The sequence below is a fragment of the Pezoporus wallicus genome, unplaced genomic scaffold (assembly GCF_028554395.1).
Source record: "Pezoporus wallicus isolate ANWC-B61680 ecotype Strahan unplaced genomic scaffold, APGP_CSIRO_Pwel_v1 contig_8591, whole genome shotgun sequence".
Taxonomy (NCBI): domain Eukaryota; kingdom Metazoa; phylum Chordata; class Aves; order Psittaciformes; family Psittacidae; genus Pezoporus; species Pezoporus wallicus.
In genome coordinates, this window is record NW_026636146.1 from 106,120 (window position 1) to 119,287 (window position 13,168).

General features: G+C 62.5%; 2 protein-coding genes across 4 annotated transcripts; one reads left to right on the forward strand and one right to left on the reverse strand.

The window, feature by feature from the left end:
* Positions 1–908: 908 nt before the first annotated feature.
* On the reverse strand, positions 909–6,488 carry GCK (glucokinase). Of its 3 annotated transcripts, none has more exons than XM_057399118.1 (10): positions 5,798–6,488; positions 3,594–3,756; positions 3,319–3,473; positions 3,021–3,140; positions 2,841–2,936; positions 2,620–2,719; positions 1,883–2,056; positions 1,508–1,682; positions 1,185–1,418; positions 909–1,100 (listed from the first exon to the last, which is right to left on the reverse strand). In XM_057399118.1, exons 1-10 carry the CDS (start codon positions 5,840–5,842, stop codon positions 956–958), a joined length of 1,407 nt encoding a protein of 468 aa, XP_057255101.1. In that variant the 5' UTR covers positions 5,843–6,488; the 3' UTR covers positions 909–955. The 3 variants fall into 3 exon arrangements, with proteins under 3 accessions (XP_057255101.1, XP_057255102.1, XP_057255104.1); XM_057399119.1 differs by having other exon boundaries at positions 1,508–1,663; positions 1,873–2,056; positions 5,798–6,484; XM_057399121.1 differs by lacking the exons at positions 2,620–2,719; positions 2,841–2,936; positions 3,021–3,140; ... (1 more) ...; positions 3,594–3,756; positions 5,798–6,488 and having other exon boundaries at positions 1,508–1,663; positions 1,883–2,016.
* A 279-nt stretch (positions 6,489–6,767) lies between these two features.
* Positions 6,768–12,577, forward strand: YKT6 (YKT6 v-SNARE homolog). The gene is made up of 8 exons (XM_057399128.1): positions 6,768–6,831; positions 6,956–7,070; positions 9,079–9,161; positions 9,784–9,884; positions 10,491–10,595; positions 10,673–10,738; positions 11,032–11,133; positions 12,396–12,577. Exons 2-8 carry the CDS (start codon positions 6,967–6,969, stop codon positions 12,429–12,431), a joined length of 597 nt encoding a protein of 198 aa, XP_057255111.1. The 5' UTR covers positions 6,768–6,831; positions 6,956–6,966; the 3' UTR covers positions 12,432–12,577.
* Positions 12,578–13,168: the final 591 nt, after the last annotated feature.

The window sequence follows — 13,168 nt, forward strand, 5'->3', positions numbered from 1 at the left end:
GGGAAAGAGAAAAGGCGCGAACGGCGGCGCCACCGGCGGAAGTGGCGTAGCCGCGGAGCGGAAGTTGCGTCAAGGCAGCGGGGTCGCCGTGGCAACCGCTGGCGGCGTTACCATGGGAACGCGACGGCCGCGGGGGGGGGGGTTGTACCGGGACCCAGAGGGCCCCATCGCCATGGGGGTGCATGGGAGGCACTTGGGGGTCCCGTGCCCCCAGGAGGGGGTGCCCCTCCCTGCACTGGGGACATGGCAGCGCCCTGGGGACACCAGGAGGGCTCTGGGGGTGCAGAGCTGATCCCTCCCCGGGGACACTGCAGAGGGATGGATGGGGGTGCTCAGAGGGACCCCAAGGGGTGCCCCATCGCTGGGGGTCACCTGTGTGCCCCTCTGTGTGGGGTGGGCTGGGACCTGCTGGGTTTTGTAGGCTGGGGGTGGGATTTAGCCCTTGGTGGGGTCAGTGCTGCAAGGGGGTGTTCGGGTGCCCCCCCCCCCGTCTTCAATGTGGGGGGAATCCCCAAAACTCAGTGCCTCTCGCACAGCTCTGGTGCACCCCAGTTGGTCTCTGCACCTTGGGGGCCCCTGTTCTCCATCCCAAATGCCCCCCAGTGCCCTCAACCAGCTCCTTGTCTCCCAGCCAAGCCACCTGGGGGGGTCTCCCCAGAGCTGGGGGAGGACGCAGGGGGCTGGGAAGGCACAGGAGGACCTTCAGCATCCCCACACGTGTGGGGCAGCCCCATGGCAGGGGAGACGAGGAGCTGAAGCAGCCCCGGAGGAGAAGTCCATGCAAACCCCGTTTATTGGGGAGCTGCCTCCACCAGTGGCAAATCCCGCGTCCGTGTGTGCTCCACGCAGAGCTGTGAGCGGGACCAGCGGCCTCCCACCCCCGCCATCATCATCATCATCATCATCCTCCTCATCCTCATCCTCATCCTCATCCTGCTGCTGCCCGAGTCCTCTCTCACTGCCCCATCATGCAGGCCATCTTGCAGGCGACGGCGGAGATGAGCGCGGCCCCGCGCCCGCTGCCCTCCTCCGACTGGATGAAGGTGATGTCGCAGCCGGGCGTCAGCTGTCGCACCGTGGCGTGGAACCGGTCCTTGAAGCTGCCGGAGCAGGGAAAACCGCGGGATCAAAGGCAGGACAAGGAAGGGGACGGCGGCGGGAGGGAGGCTCCCTGGAATCCTCACCTGGGATGGAGCTTGTAGACGGAGCCGTCGACACCGACGGTGATCTTGAGGGTGTCCTGGCTGCGGCTCTCCCGCATGCGGTTGATGACCCCGGCCAGCCCGGCCGAGCACATCTGTGCCGCGCGCGTGGACACGCTCTCGCACACCATGCGCACGATGTCGCAGTCCGTCCTCGAGGGCAGCAGCTCGAAGGAGGTCAGGATGTTGTAGATCTGCTTGCGGTCATCCGAGTCGCTGCGGCGGGGACGGAGGGGTCACCCAAGGGAGGGGGAGCTGCTGGGACCCCGTGTGGGGCTGGTTTGGGGGGCTGCCCCTTGCCATACCTCTCGATCTGGGACATGAAGCGGGTCTCGAAGGTCCCGTGGGTCTTGAGCTTCTCAGAGGCTTCCCCGTTGAAGAGCAGGTTCTCATCCACCAGCTTCAGCAGCACCAACCGCACGATCTCCCCCATGTACTTCCCCCCGATGATCTTCTCATAGCTGGGAAGGGGGTCACAGGCTGTCAGGGTGGGATGTGGGGGACAATGTCCCTTGGCGCATCCCCCCTTTGCCAGCATGAAGGACCCCGCTTCAGGAGTGCCTGTGATGAGTTGCTCCGGCATCAGCTGAGCCCAGGGCCTGGGGAAGGAGCAGGGCGGGCGCCGGGGATGGGGGACACCCAGAGGAATGGGATCTGTCCTATTCCTTACAGTTGCTGACCGGGGTTAAGTGAGGTCTCATCCACCACGCGGTCGTACTCCAGCAGGAACTCGTCCAGCTCCCCCGAGGCGCCGAAGGCTCCCCACTCCGTGTTGACACACATCCGGCCCTCGTCGCCCTCCACCAGCTCCACGTTCTGCATCTCCTCCATGTAACAGGCGTTACAGCCCGTTCCTGCCAGCGGGAATCAGGGATGGTGGGGACACCAGCACCCACCAGCACCCTCCAACACCCACATTCCTCCCATATAAGCAGCTCCATGGGGCAGCTGGCGCCGTCCCCATCCCCCTGTGCTCGGGGAAGCTCAACCCTCCCACTCCTCTCTGGGCCTTGTCCCCAGTGGGTGCCGGTGCCGCGGTGCAGTGAGGGCAGCCATGCCTCCGAGGAGCTGATAAACAGCCCAGCGCTGCAGCGCTGTGTTTACCCAGGCCGAGGGGAAGGTGCCAGATCCCAGATGGCCGCGTGCTTGCTGTGGAGCTGGGAGGTGCTGAGGGCTCAGACCATCCCCCTTCACTGGGTCCCTACCCATGGGGTGAGACCTTGGGGATGGACCCATTGAGGTGACCATCCCCTTTGTACCCCATCACTGGGGCCAGGCGATGCCATGCAGTGTCCCCTGCTGCCACCCCCCCCGTCCTCACTGTGTCCTTCCAAAGGACAAGCTCCTGCCCACAGCAGGGGCCATGGGAACGGTCGCCCCCTCCCTGCCGCGGTCCCTGTGGGAAGGGGCATCTTACCCACAATCATCCCAACCTCGCACCGGTGATCTTCGTAGTAGCAGGAGATCATTGTGGCCACCGTGTCATTCACCATCGCCACCACGTCCATCTCGAAGTCCTGCAGAGGGGAGAAGCACCCTCAGGGGCTGTCCCACAACAGGGTCTGGGGTGAAACACACCGGGCTCCAGCTGGGAATGCTGGGGTCTCCCTGCTGGCACAAACCCTGTGATCATCTCACCCCGCGGCGTTTGATGGCATCTCTCAGGAGCCCGACCACGTTGTTCCCTTCTGCGCCGGAGGCTTTGAAGCCCTTGGTCCAGTTCAGGAGGATGCCCTGGAGCAAGGGTAAGACTGAAATGGAGCTGTGGGTGCAGCTTGGCGACCCCCAAACCCTCGTCCTGCTCAGCCACCCCCTCACCTTGTCGATGTCCTCGTGCCGCACAGGGAAGGAGAAGGTGAAGCCCAGCGGCAGCTTTTTGTGCTTCATCTGGTGCTTGTCCAGGAAGTCGGAGATGCACTCGGAGATGTAGTCGAAGAGCTGGAAGAGAAGAGGTGCTCACTGCCACCATCCCCACCACAGCTCCCCCGAGTGTGGCCACCTCCTGTTGGGGAGGGATGAGGGACGTACCAGTGGCACAGCGAGCCTGGCACAGCGAGCCCATCACAGTGACAGGGACAGCGTGGAGGGGATGGGGTGCCCTGTGTAACCTGCTCACCATCTCGGCCGTTCCCGTCATGGCATCCTCTGGGATGGAATACATCTGGTGCTTTGTCTTCACCTTCCACTGCCCTTCCTCCCCCTCGCCCACCTTCACCAGCATCACACGGAAATTGGTGCCTCCAAGGTCTAGTGACAGGAAATCTCCAACCTCTGCAGAGCCGGGGGGGGACAAGGGGTGACCGGCTCAGGGGGGATTCACACTGAGCCTGGTGAGCTCTGGGAGGATGGGACACAGCAAAGGACCAACCAGGAGCACCTGCAGCACCATACCTGAGCCCTCGGGTGTGGAGCGGACGTAGGTGGGCAGCATTTTGACAGAGGCTTCCTCGTGCGTCTCCAGCTTCAGCCCTCGGTCCATCTCCTTCTGCATCCGGTACATCACCTTCTTCAGGTCCTCCTCCTTCAGCCGGAACTCTGACAGGATCTGCTCCACCTGCGTGGAATGGGCGGCATCAGCTGGGGCCAGGGGGTATGGGACACTGGTGGCCTGAAGTGAAATAACTAACCCACATTTCCTCCCCCTGGCCCTGGTTTTCCCCATCAGACACCCTGAAACACCTCATCCCACCCCTGCTACCCTGATGGACGTGCTGGAGAACCCGCAGGACTGGCACAAACCACCACTGGCTCTGGATCCTTTGGCTGAAGGATGGTTGCATTGAAGACAACATCAGAACAAGTGACCTTGGACATCCCATCCCACCAAATCCCAGGGTCTTTCCCAGCAAGGAGCGCTTCCAGAGATGCCATTTAGGAGCTCAGCAGCTTGCACTGAGGACGTGGGACTCCTCTGTGCCATGATGGGGATGCCAGTGGGATGCTCGGTCTGCCGGGAGCCGGGAGCATCCCTTCCCCTGTATTCCCGGGGAGCTGCAGGTATCTTTTCCAGCCTATCAAACCTGCTGTGAACAGGGAGCAGGACCACAGGCAGGATACTGGGAATGTTCTCAGGGCCCTCTCAAGGGGAGTGCACGGCAGGACCCGTATTTACCCTTCCTGCAGCAGCAGCCTCCATTAGGCACAGCCCATGCTTGGGGCAGCAGCCCGGGGCTGTCAGATGGAGCCGTGGGGAGCAGCGCTCGCTGCTCGGCGGCATTAGAGGGCTCATTAGTCACCGTGTTCCGGGCAAGCTCAGAGCACTCCCGCTTGCATTGTCACCAGCAGACGGATGTTTTCCTGGAGCCTGTGGCCGTTTCCCACTGTGTTTCAGGTTGGGAGGCTCTGTACAAGCCTTTGGGATGTGGTTCGGAGCATCCCGGTGTTGGCACAGCATCCACGGCCTGACCCCCACTAAGTGAACCTGCCTCATGGCCTGGCCCCAAATGCCATCCCTCGGCCTCCAGCACCCCCAGACTGTGGCTTGTCCCAAGTATCTCCTCACCCTGAAAGCTCCCAGTCTATCCTGGTGGGATTCCAGCACATAAGCACCTCTCCAGCCATCCTGCCTCGTCCAGGCCAGTGGAGGGGCTCCAATAACACTGAACCCCGAAATAAGAAGCCAGAAGATGCAGCTGCACCATGGAGGATGCCACCGGCCCCCCTCAGAAGGGGCAGCTCTGTGGTGAGGTTCACTGTGACTCGGAGCGTGTTCAGCCCAGGATGGTTGGAAAAATCCTGCCAGGAAAAGCATGGAGCTGGTTTTGACCACCTCCCCTGAAGGTGTCCACTGTGAAGCTCTCCTGTGGCATCGAACACCAGGTTTGCTCCCGAGGCTCCGAGTTTTATTCCTGCCGGCTCATCCCTTCTCATGCCTCCAACACAATGGGTTTGGCTCTTCCTTGGTGGCATTTGGCTCTTCCCGTGCAACCAAAATGAGCTCTCAGCTTCTCAAGGGAACTGTTTGCTATGGCACATCCCGCAAAGGGGATAAAGCTGAAATCCACGTGGCCAAAGGCTGCGATACCTGGCGATGTCCAACGCTGCCAGCCCTCAGTACATGCCAGGTCCCCTTTGTGTCCCCTTGGATGTCCCTGTCCAGAGCAGGGAAGCATCTCGGTCCTTACCCACAGCCCCATGAGCTCAATCCATCCAGGAAAAGAGATAGGAGCAGCTTCTCCCAGCTGGTGTTTAGCTGGGGAAGAGCTGGGTGCCATCTGCCTGGGTGACAACAGTGATGGGCCCCATCTCATCCGGTGGCTGCTTGACTGGCAGCAACGTGTGAATCCCAGCCAGTGGTGGGGTACCAGGGACGCTCCAGGCTCCATCCCGAGTTCTCGGTGCCATGGGGACTGGGCATGACCTGTGCCATGCCAAGATCCAGCGTTCCAAAAGGCAGAGCCCCAGCTTACAGCACACTGGGGCTGATTCCAGGCTGCCTGCGGCTGGTGTCTTCCCCTCCCTCTGCTTCCATCCCCAATGCAAGTGGGAGATGTCCATGGGGGTGGCTGGAAGTGCAGGGAAAATCCGCTTCCACCTTGTGCTCCCACCCCATTTCCCCATCATTCCCCCCAGCACTACCCTGGCAGCGGCCTCACCTTCTCCCTCCTGCCGCTCTCCATCCTGGCTCTGTGATCCAGCATGGGGGCAGCCGTGGGGGCCGAGCAGCAGCGCCTGGCCCGGGAAGCAAGCCCCGTTCCCCGTCCCGCCGGGCGTGCTGCCGGCGCTGCGCTGCTCCGTGCCTCGCACCGCCGGAGGATGCTCCACTTTCGCCGCTTTATCTCATCCGAAGCCTCTGCAGCACCCACGGAGGGGGGTCCCGCTCCCCCCCGACCTCCGGCCCCTCAAGCGCAGGGGCAGGGAGAGGGGCCCGGCGCCCCGGCGGGCTCAGCGCTCTCGCCCCGCATCCTCCACACCGCTCACGCTCTCCGCACTCGCTTCCTTCCACCGGGGAGGTCGTTCGGGTGGGTTTGGGTCAGGAGCGCACCCCGGTGGGGTTGTCCGACCGGCGGGAAAGTCCCGGTGCGGCGGCGAGGCTCGGCCCCGTCATGCGGAGCACCACGCCCCGGGCCACCCGTGTCCCCGCTCCAGTTGTCATATCAACGGCTCGATGCGCTGCCCGCGGTGGCAAGCACTCCACCGGACGGCTTAGCAACCCAGCGCGCTCCCATGGAGACCGCGCCGGGCAGGAGGAGCCGGCGGCTGCATGGCAAAGGTTACGGCCGCCCGGCGAGGGGCGAGGGGAGTGCTCTGCGCCTCCGGGATGGGAAAGCGCCGGTGGTGCCGGGATTCAGAGCGGGTGCCACGGCGGAATGCGGGCAGCCACTGGTTTTCGGGGAAGGGGACACGGTGACCCCCCCCCGTTGTCCCTGGATCGGTGCCGTCGGACAAGTGCAGGGGGGGCCCAAGGGGGGCAGTGAGGCTCGTGGGGGTCCCGATGAGCAATAGGATGCTCCTGGCCACGGGTGAACCCCAAATCATCCCAGTGCTGACCCGTGGCAGAGTCTCCCGTCCCATGGAGCTGGGAAGGACCAAGCGGGGTCCTCCGGGGAGGGGAGGATGGGGGGAGCCGCCGCGGTTCCACGTCCGGGTTGAGCTCGGTCCGCTCCCGGCCACCGCCTCAGAGCCGCCGGTACCGGATGAGGGGGAGCTGGGGGGACCGGGACCGGATGGGTTGGGTTGGATCGGACCGGGGGGGGGGAGGGGGGTTCTGATCGGGGGGTCTCACCGCTGGTCTCGTCCCTCCCTTCGCGCAGGAGCCGCCGCTATGAGGCTCTACAGCCTCAGTGTCCTGTACCGGGGCGAGCCCAAGGTGCGGTTGCTGAAGGCCGCCTACGACGTGTCCACGTTCAGCTTCTTCCAGCGGTCCAGGTGGGTGCGGGAGCGCCGGGGGACATCGGGAGAAGGGAGAGGGTTCCCCGGTGCGCTGCGGGAGGGGAGCTGTGGCCCCGCGTACGCGGTCTGAGGGTGCTGGAGCCCCCCCCGAGCCCTCCTCCAGCTCCGTTTGCCGCAGGAGCAGCCCGTGGCCGGCAGCAGGAGGCCGGGTTTGAGCCGCAGAGCCTCTGTCCAGCGGTGGGAACCCCCTGGTGCTGGGAGGAGGCTGCTCTGTGTCAGGCAGTCGGGGCGCGCCCCACGCCTCCGCTGCCCTTTCATTTACCTGCTTGGGCTCAGCCGAAGCATTCCCCAGCCCTCAAACCCCGCTGGGGTCATTGCGGCAGCACCAGGTTCCGGCTCTCCTGCTCCAGGTTGCTCATGGAGCTCTCCCAGCAGCTTCTAAAAGCCTCTAAATGTGTAAAATGAAGCAGGTTTCTGCTGTGGAGCAGGTGGGTTCTAAGCACCCTGCTCCAGACGCTAAAGGCTTTAGGAAATGGCCACAGGACTCACATTTTCCATGCCATGTTCCTGCCAAGTCCTCATGGAGCCTCCAGCGCGATTGGTTCTGCAATTGCAGGGATAAAGGGAAAATACCAAACTAAGAGCAGCTGAAAGCCATGCTTGGCTTAGCCAAATGTGTGAGAGGGATAAAGGGGCTGTGCAGGCGCTTGAGGCTGGAGTGCAGCGGGTGAAATAATCACTGAACAATCCTCACTACTCACTGCTTGTGGCTCCCAGTGTTACAGATGCTGAGAAGATTCCTTTTGGGATTTTGCTTCTGGCCACGGGCAGGGACCCCTTCCACTGGAGCAGCTTGCTCCAAGCCCCTGTGTCCAACCTGGCCTTGAGCACTGCCAGGGATGGGGAAGCCACAGCTTCTCTGGGCACCCTGTGCCAGCGCCTCAGCACCCTCACAGGGAAGAGCTTGTGCCTAAGAGCTCAGCTCAGTCTCCCCTGTGGCAGGTCAAAGCCATTCCCCTGTCCCTACAGGCCCTTGTCCCAAGCCCCTCTCCAGCTTTCCTGCAGCCCCTTTAGGCACTGGAGCTGCTCTCAGGTCTCCCTTTCATGCATCAGAGGGGCAGGATCCCCTCCCTGAGCTGCTGCTCACACTCTGGGGGTGCAGCCCAGCTCACGGGGGGGTTCTGGGCTCAAGCGCTCACTGAAGCCGGGTCATGGGGAGCTTCTTGTTACCCAGCACTCCCAAGGCCTTCTCCTCAGGCTGCTCCATCCAGTCTCCCCAAGGCTGTGTTTGGGGCAATCCTTCTGAATGATCTGCAAGGGAATGAAGTTTCCAGTGGCTGATTCCTCCAGGAATACTGTGAAATGCTGGAGCTGTGGCAGCAGGGGCTGTGGCTGCAGCAGCTCTCCCAGGCCAGGGGACTGTGTTGCTCCTCCAACTTTGGCAGAAACAGATTTAAGCAATCTTTGGGCTGGTTTTCTCTCTGCAGCACCGGAAACGTGGTGGTTCAGGGTCCCAGTGCAGCCAGTGTCTCATTCCATAGCATCCTGCCTGGGATTGATGCATTCCCCCCCAAGGAGGATGTAACCTGGGAGAGGCAGACCCCTGTGTGGGGCTGACAGTGCGGGAGCCATTGGGCTCTCTGGCTGTTGATGTTTCCTTGGCATCACTTGAAGCTCCAGAGCCGGGGGTGTGGGAGCAAACCCGACTTTGGCTCCAAGTGTGTGGTGTGTTTGTGGCTCAGATGCGAGTATGGACTCGTGCAGGAGAAGGGACTGGAGTGCTCCTCACCGGGAGCAGGGCACAGCCTCTCTGCTGTCTTTGGGCACGTCTGTGGCTCCGTGGTGGTTTAGTTCCTGCTAAATCACCAAAACCCAGGTTTAGCCCCAGCACCGGGGCCTCAGGCTGCAGCTGAGGTCTTTGCTGGTGGCTGCAGCTCTGTATGGACACAGGGTCTGCCCTCTTCGCCCCGGAGGTTGCATTACCAGATGTTGTGGTGGGGATATGGCCGTGTGGGACAGCACTTGTCCCGCTTTGTGCTTCCAGTGTGCAGGAATTCATGACCTTCACGAGCCAGCTGATCGTGGAGCGCTCGGAGCTGGGCAGCAGAGCCTCTGTCAAGGAGCAAGGTGAGGGGAACGTGGGGCCCCGCGGCCACAAGTGCTGCTTCCTCCTCTGCTTATGATGGGAGATGAGACCTCAGAGGGCACCCGGGTGAGTGGCACCGAAGGGGTGAGGTTGTTGAGCTCAGCCCTCCCTTGAGAGAGCAGCAGGGACCTGCCCCACAGCCAGCAGCCCCCTTGGAGCCACCCTTCAGCCTGTCCCCTGGCCCCACACAGCCTCCTCCTGCCCCTCACCCTTGGGCTCTGCCCCACAAGTCCTGGCTCCATCCCCTGACCTCTGGCCTCTGGGACATGCAGGGTGCGGCCTGGAATCAGCTTAATGACACTGCAGGCTGGTGACACGTCGGTGTTGTTAAAACCAGGCCAAGTGCTTCTCCTCCGCTGTTTGTTCAGCCCTGGCAGGACCTGCTCCCCTGGGCAGGCAGTGCCATGTCCTGCCCTGTGCAGCCAGGCTGCCCTGACCTCCCCGAGCACCACTGGGGACTGATCTGGAGCCTCCTTTGAGCCCTTTCTGCTCTTCTTGTGAGCTGTAGTCACTGGTGGAACCTCTCAGAGCAGTTTGGGGGTGGATGAGCTGCCGGGGCCAGGTGGGTGCTGGGGTTGCCTCTGACGCGAGTTCTGTGCCCAGAGTACCTCTGCCACGTGTACGTCCGGAATGATGGCCTGGCCGGGGTGGTGATTGCAGACAACGAGTACCCCCCGCGGGTTTGCTTCACCTTGCTGGACAAGGTGAGTGTGGGGCTGATGGGGCTGTGCTGGGGACCTCCCTCCTCAAGCAACCAACTCATCAGTGGGGGGCTGTCAGAGCCGAGTTGAGCCCAAAGCCTCTTGAGCTGTAGCACAACGTGGCTTTGCCTACCAGGACTCAGCTCTTCATGAGCACCCTGTCCTCCCTGTCTGCTGTGGGGTTTATGTGGGGCCAAAGCCCAGTGATTAATGTGTGACAGGGTGCAGTGGGGACAGCCACCCCTCCCTGGTGTGGGCACTGCTCTGTTTGCTGAGGAACTTGGGTTCTGTCTCCTTCAAAGAGGAACAAGGAGGAGAAAAATCATAGGATCATAGAGCAGTTTGGGTTGGAAGGGACCTTAAGGTCATCCAGTCCCAACCCTCTGCCATGGGCAAGGATGCCTCGCACTAGACCATGTCACCCAAGGCTTTGTCCAACCTGGCCCTGAACACTGCCAGGGATGGGGCATTCACCACATCTCTGGGCACCTGTGCCAGTGCCTCAGCACCCTCACAGGGAAGAGCTTCTGCCATCTGGGATCTCCTGGGTTTGAGGAGAAAACCCCTCCTGGTGGCCATGGCAGTGACCCCCGTGTCCGTGTGCCGCAGGTGCTGGATGAGTTCTCCAGGCAGGTCAGCAGAGCAGACTGGCCCTCAGGATCCCCAGCGACCATCAGCTACGCGGCCCTGGATGGGCACCTCAGCAAGTACCAGGTACAGCCCACGTGGCACAGGGAGGGGGGAGCCATGGGGTGCCGGGGGTGCTGATGTCCCTGTTGTTTCTCTCCCAGAACCCCCGTGATGCTGACCCTATGACCAAAGTGCAGGCAGAGCTGGATGAGACCAAGATCATCCTGGTGAGGAGAACCCCCATCCTGCCTTCTCGCTTCTCCAGAGAGATTCCTGTGGGTGCTTCCTGTCCCCTTCTCTCCTTCCCCTTTGTTTTCTGCTGTCCCAGTGTCCCAGTGCAAGCACCAGGGCACTCACCCTCCTCCCTTCCCATTGTTATTGGGGCTGGGGTTGCTCCCTCCCTCGCCGGGGCTGTGGGAAGAGGGAGGCTCATCCCGGGATGCAGCAGTACCTGAGTCTGCTCAGTGCGGGTCAGGCCCTGGGGGCCGGTGCCGTGGATTAGCACCAGTTTCCTTGGCAGCACAACACCATGGAGTCACTACTGGAGCGAGGGGAGAAGCTGGATGACTTGGTCTCCAAATCAGAGGTGTTGGGGGCACAGTCCAAAGCCTTCTACAAAACTGTGAGTGCAGGTGGTGGCCCAGGCGAGGGTCGCCCTGTCCCTGAGGCACCAGCGATGGGCTGGGGAGGGGTGGGATAAATCCCTGCGGAAGAGGATGTGTAAAAGAACTGTCCGGGTGGCCGCACACAGAGAGTTGTGGTCAATGGCTCAGTGTCCAGCTGGAGACTGGTGATGAGTGGGGTCCCTCAGGGGTTGGTGTTGGGACCAATCCTGTTCAACGTCTTTGTCAGTGACATGGACACTGGGATCGAGTACCCTCAGTGAGTTTGTGCTGACACCGAGCTGTGTGGTGCGGGGGACACACTGGAGGGAACGGATGGGATCCAGAGGGATCTGGACGTGCTGAGAGGTGCCCAGTGCCAACCTCATGGAGCTCAACAAGGCCAAGGCAAGGTGCTGCCCCTGGGTAGGGGCAGTCCCAGGCACAGACACAGATTGGGTGGAGAAGTGATTTGAGAGCAGCCTGAGGGGAAGGACTTGGGGGCGTTGGGTGAGAAGCTCCCCATGACCCGGCTTTGGTGTGCGCTTGAGCCCAGAACCCCCCTGTGTGCTGGGCTGCACCCCCAGAGCGTGAGCAGCAGCTCAAGGAGGGGATCCTGCCCCTCTACTCTTGTGAGCCCCCCCTGCAGCCCTGTGTGCAGTGCTGGGGTCCCCAACATGAGGACATGGAGCTGGTGGAGCAAGTCTAGAGGAGGCCATGAGGATGCTCAGGGGCTGGAGCAGCTCCTGTATGGAGCCAGGCTGAGGATGCTGAAGGGAGGGGCTCTTCATCAGGGACTGTAGCAATAGGACAAGGGGTGATGGGTTCAGACTGAAACAGGAGGAGTTCAGGTTGGAGATAAGGAAGAAGTGATTTATGTGAGGGTGCTGAGGCGCTGGCACAGGGTGCCCAGAGAAGCTGTGGCTGCCCCATCCCTGTCAGTGCTCAAGGCCAGGTTGGACACAGGGGCTTGGAGCAAGCTGCTCCAGTGGAAGGGGTCCCTGCCTGTGGCAGGGGTTGGAGCTGGATGAACTTTAAGGTCCCGTGAGCCCAAACCCTTCTGTGCTTCCATGGTTCTGAGTATATGCTGGGCAGGGATCACATCCCCTGTGGGTGTGGGACTCCTTGAGACATCCCTTGCCCTGTGGCTGGTGCTGGTCCCAGCTCCGGCGGTTCCCGGTGCTGATCCTGGCTCTGGTGATGCAGTGCTCCTTGCCTGGGGGGCCGGTGCGGGCGGGACGGGGCTCTGCAGCCTCACTGCCGCTTTTCCTTCTCTTCCCAGGCCCGGAAGCAGAATTCCTGCTGTGCCATCATGTGACACAGACCCCACATCTCCTGCTCCGGACCTCCAGCCCTGCGCTGCCCTTCGGCAGGAGCCGCAGCGCGTGCCCAGGCCGGGGCTGGCGGCACCCTCGGCACTGAAGTGACTTTATGGCCCCATGTCCAGGGGCTGGTATGGGGCCGGTGCCCATGGGGCAAAGGGGGAGCATGGGAGCCCCCCCGGCCCTCACGTATCCCGAGGGCAGCCGGGACCATGGGGCACCGGCTGAGGGCCCCTTCGCATTGCCCCATGGCCTTTCCCAGCACCTCGGGGGGGGGGGGGTTGTGTCTCTGTGTCCCAAGGGTGAGCCGGGGGGTGGGGAGGGGGGGAAAGCAGAAGCGCTTTCCCATGGTGGGGGGGTGCTTGCTGCTGGGATATTATTGCCTGTGCCCAGGGAGGGGGTCGCCTCTGGGTGCCTTTGGTGGTGGTGTGGGATGGGACAGCTGCCCCGGGGGGGCTCAGGATGGAGGGGGGGCTGTCCCCTGTTGTGCTGGCTGGGGGCCTGTGTCCCCCCCTTTGACCCAGTGAAACCAGCCCCAGGGCTGCGGTGCCTGCACCAGTGGGAGGGAAGCAGGGCCGGGGTGGGGGGGAGTCTCCTGCTTCCCGCCCCTACTCCCATCACCTCGGGGGGCTCCAGCAGCCCCCGCTGCCTCCTCTTCCTCCTGTGGAAGGGGGAAGAAAAGCTTTTGCTTGAGGTTGTCTCGTGGTCAGTGTTGCTGTCGTTCCCGGGCTGT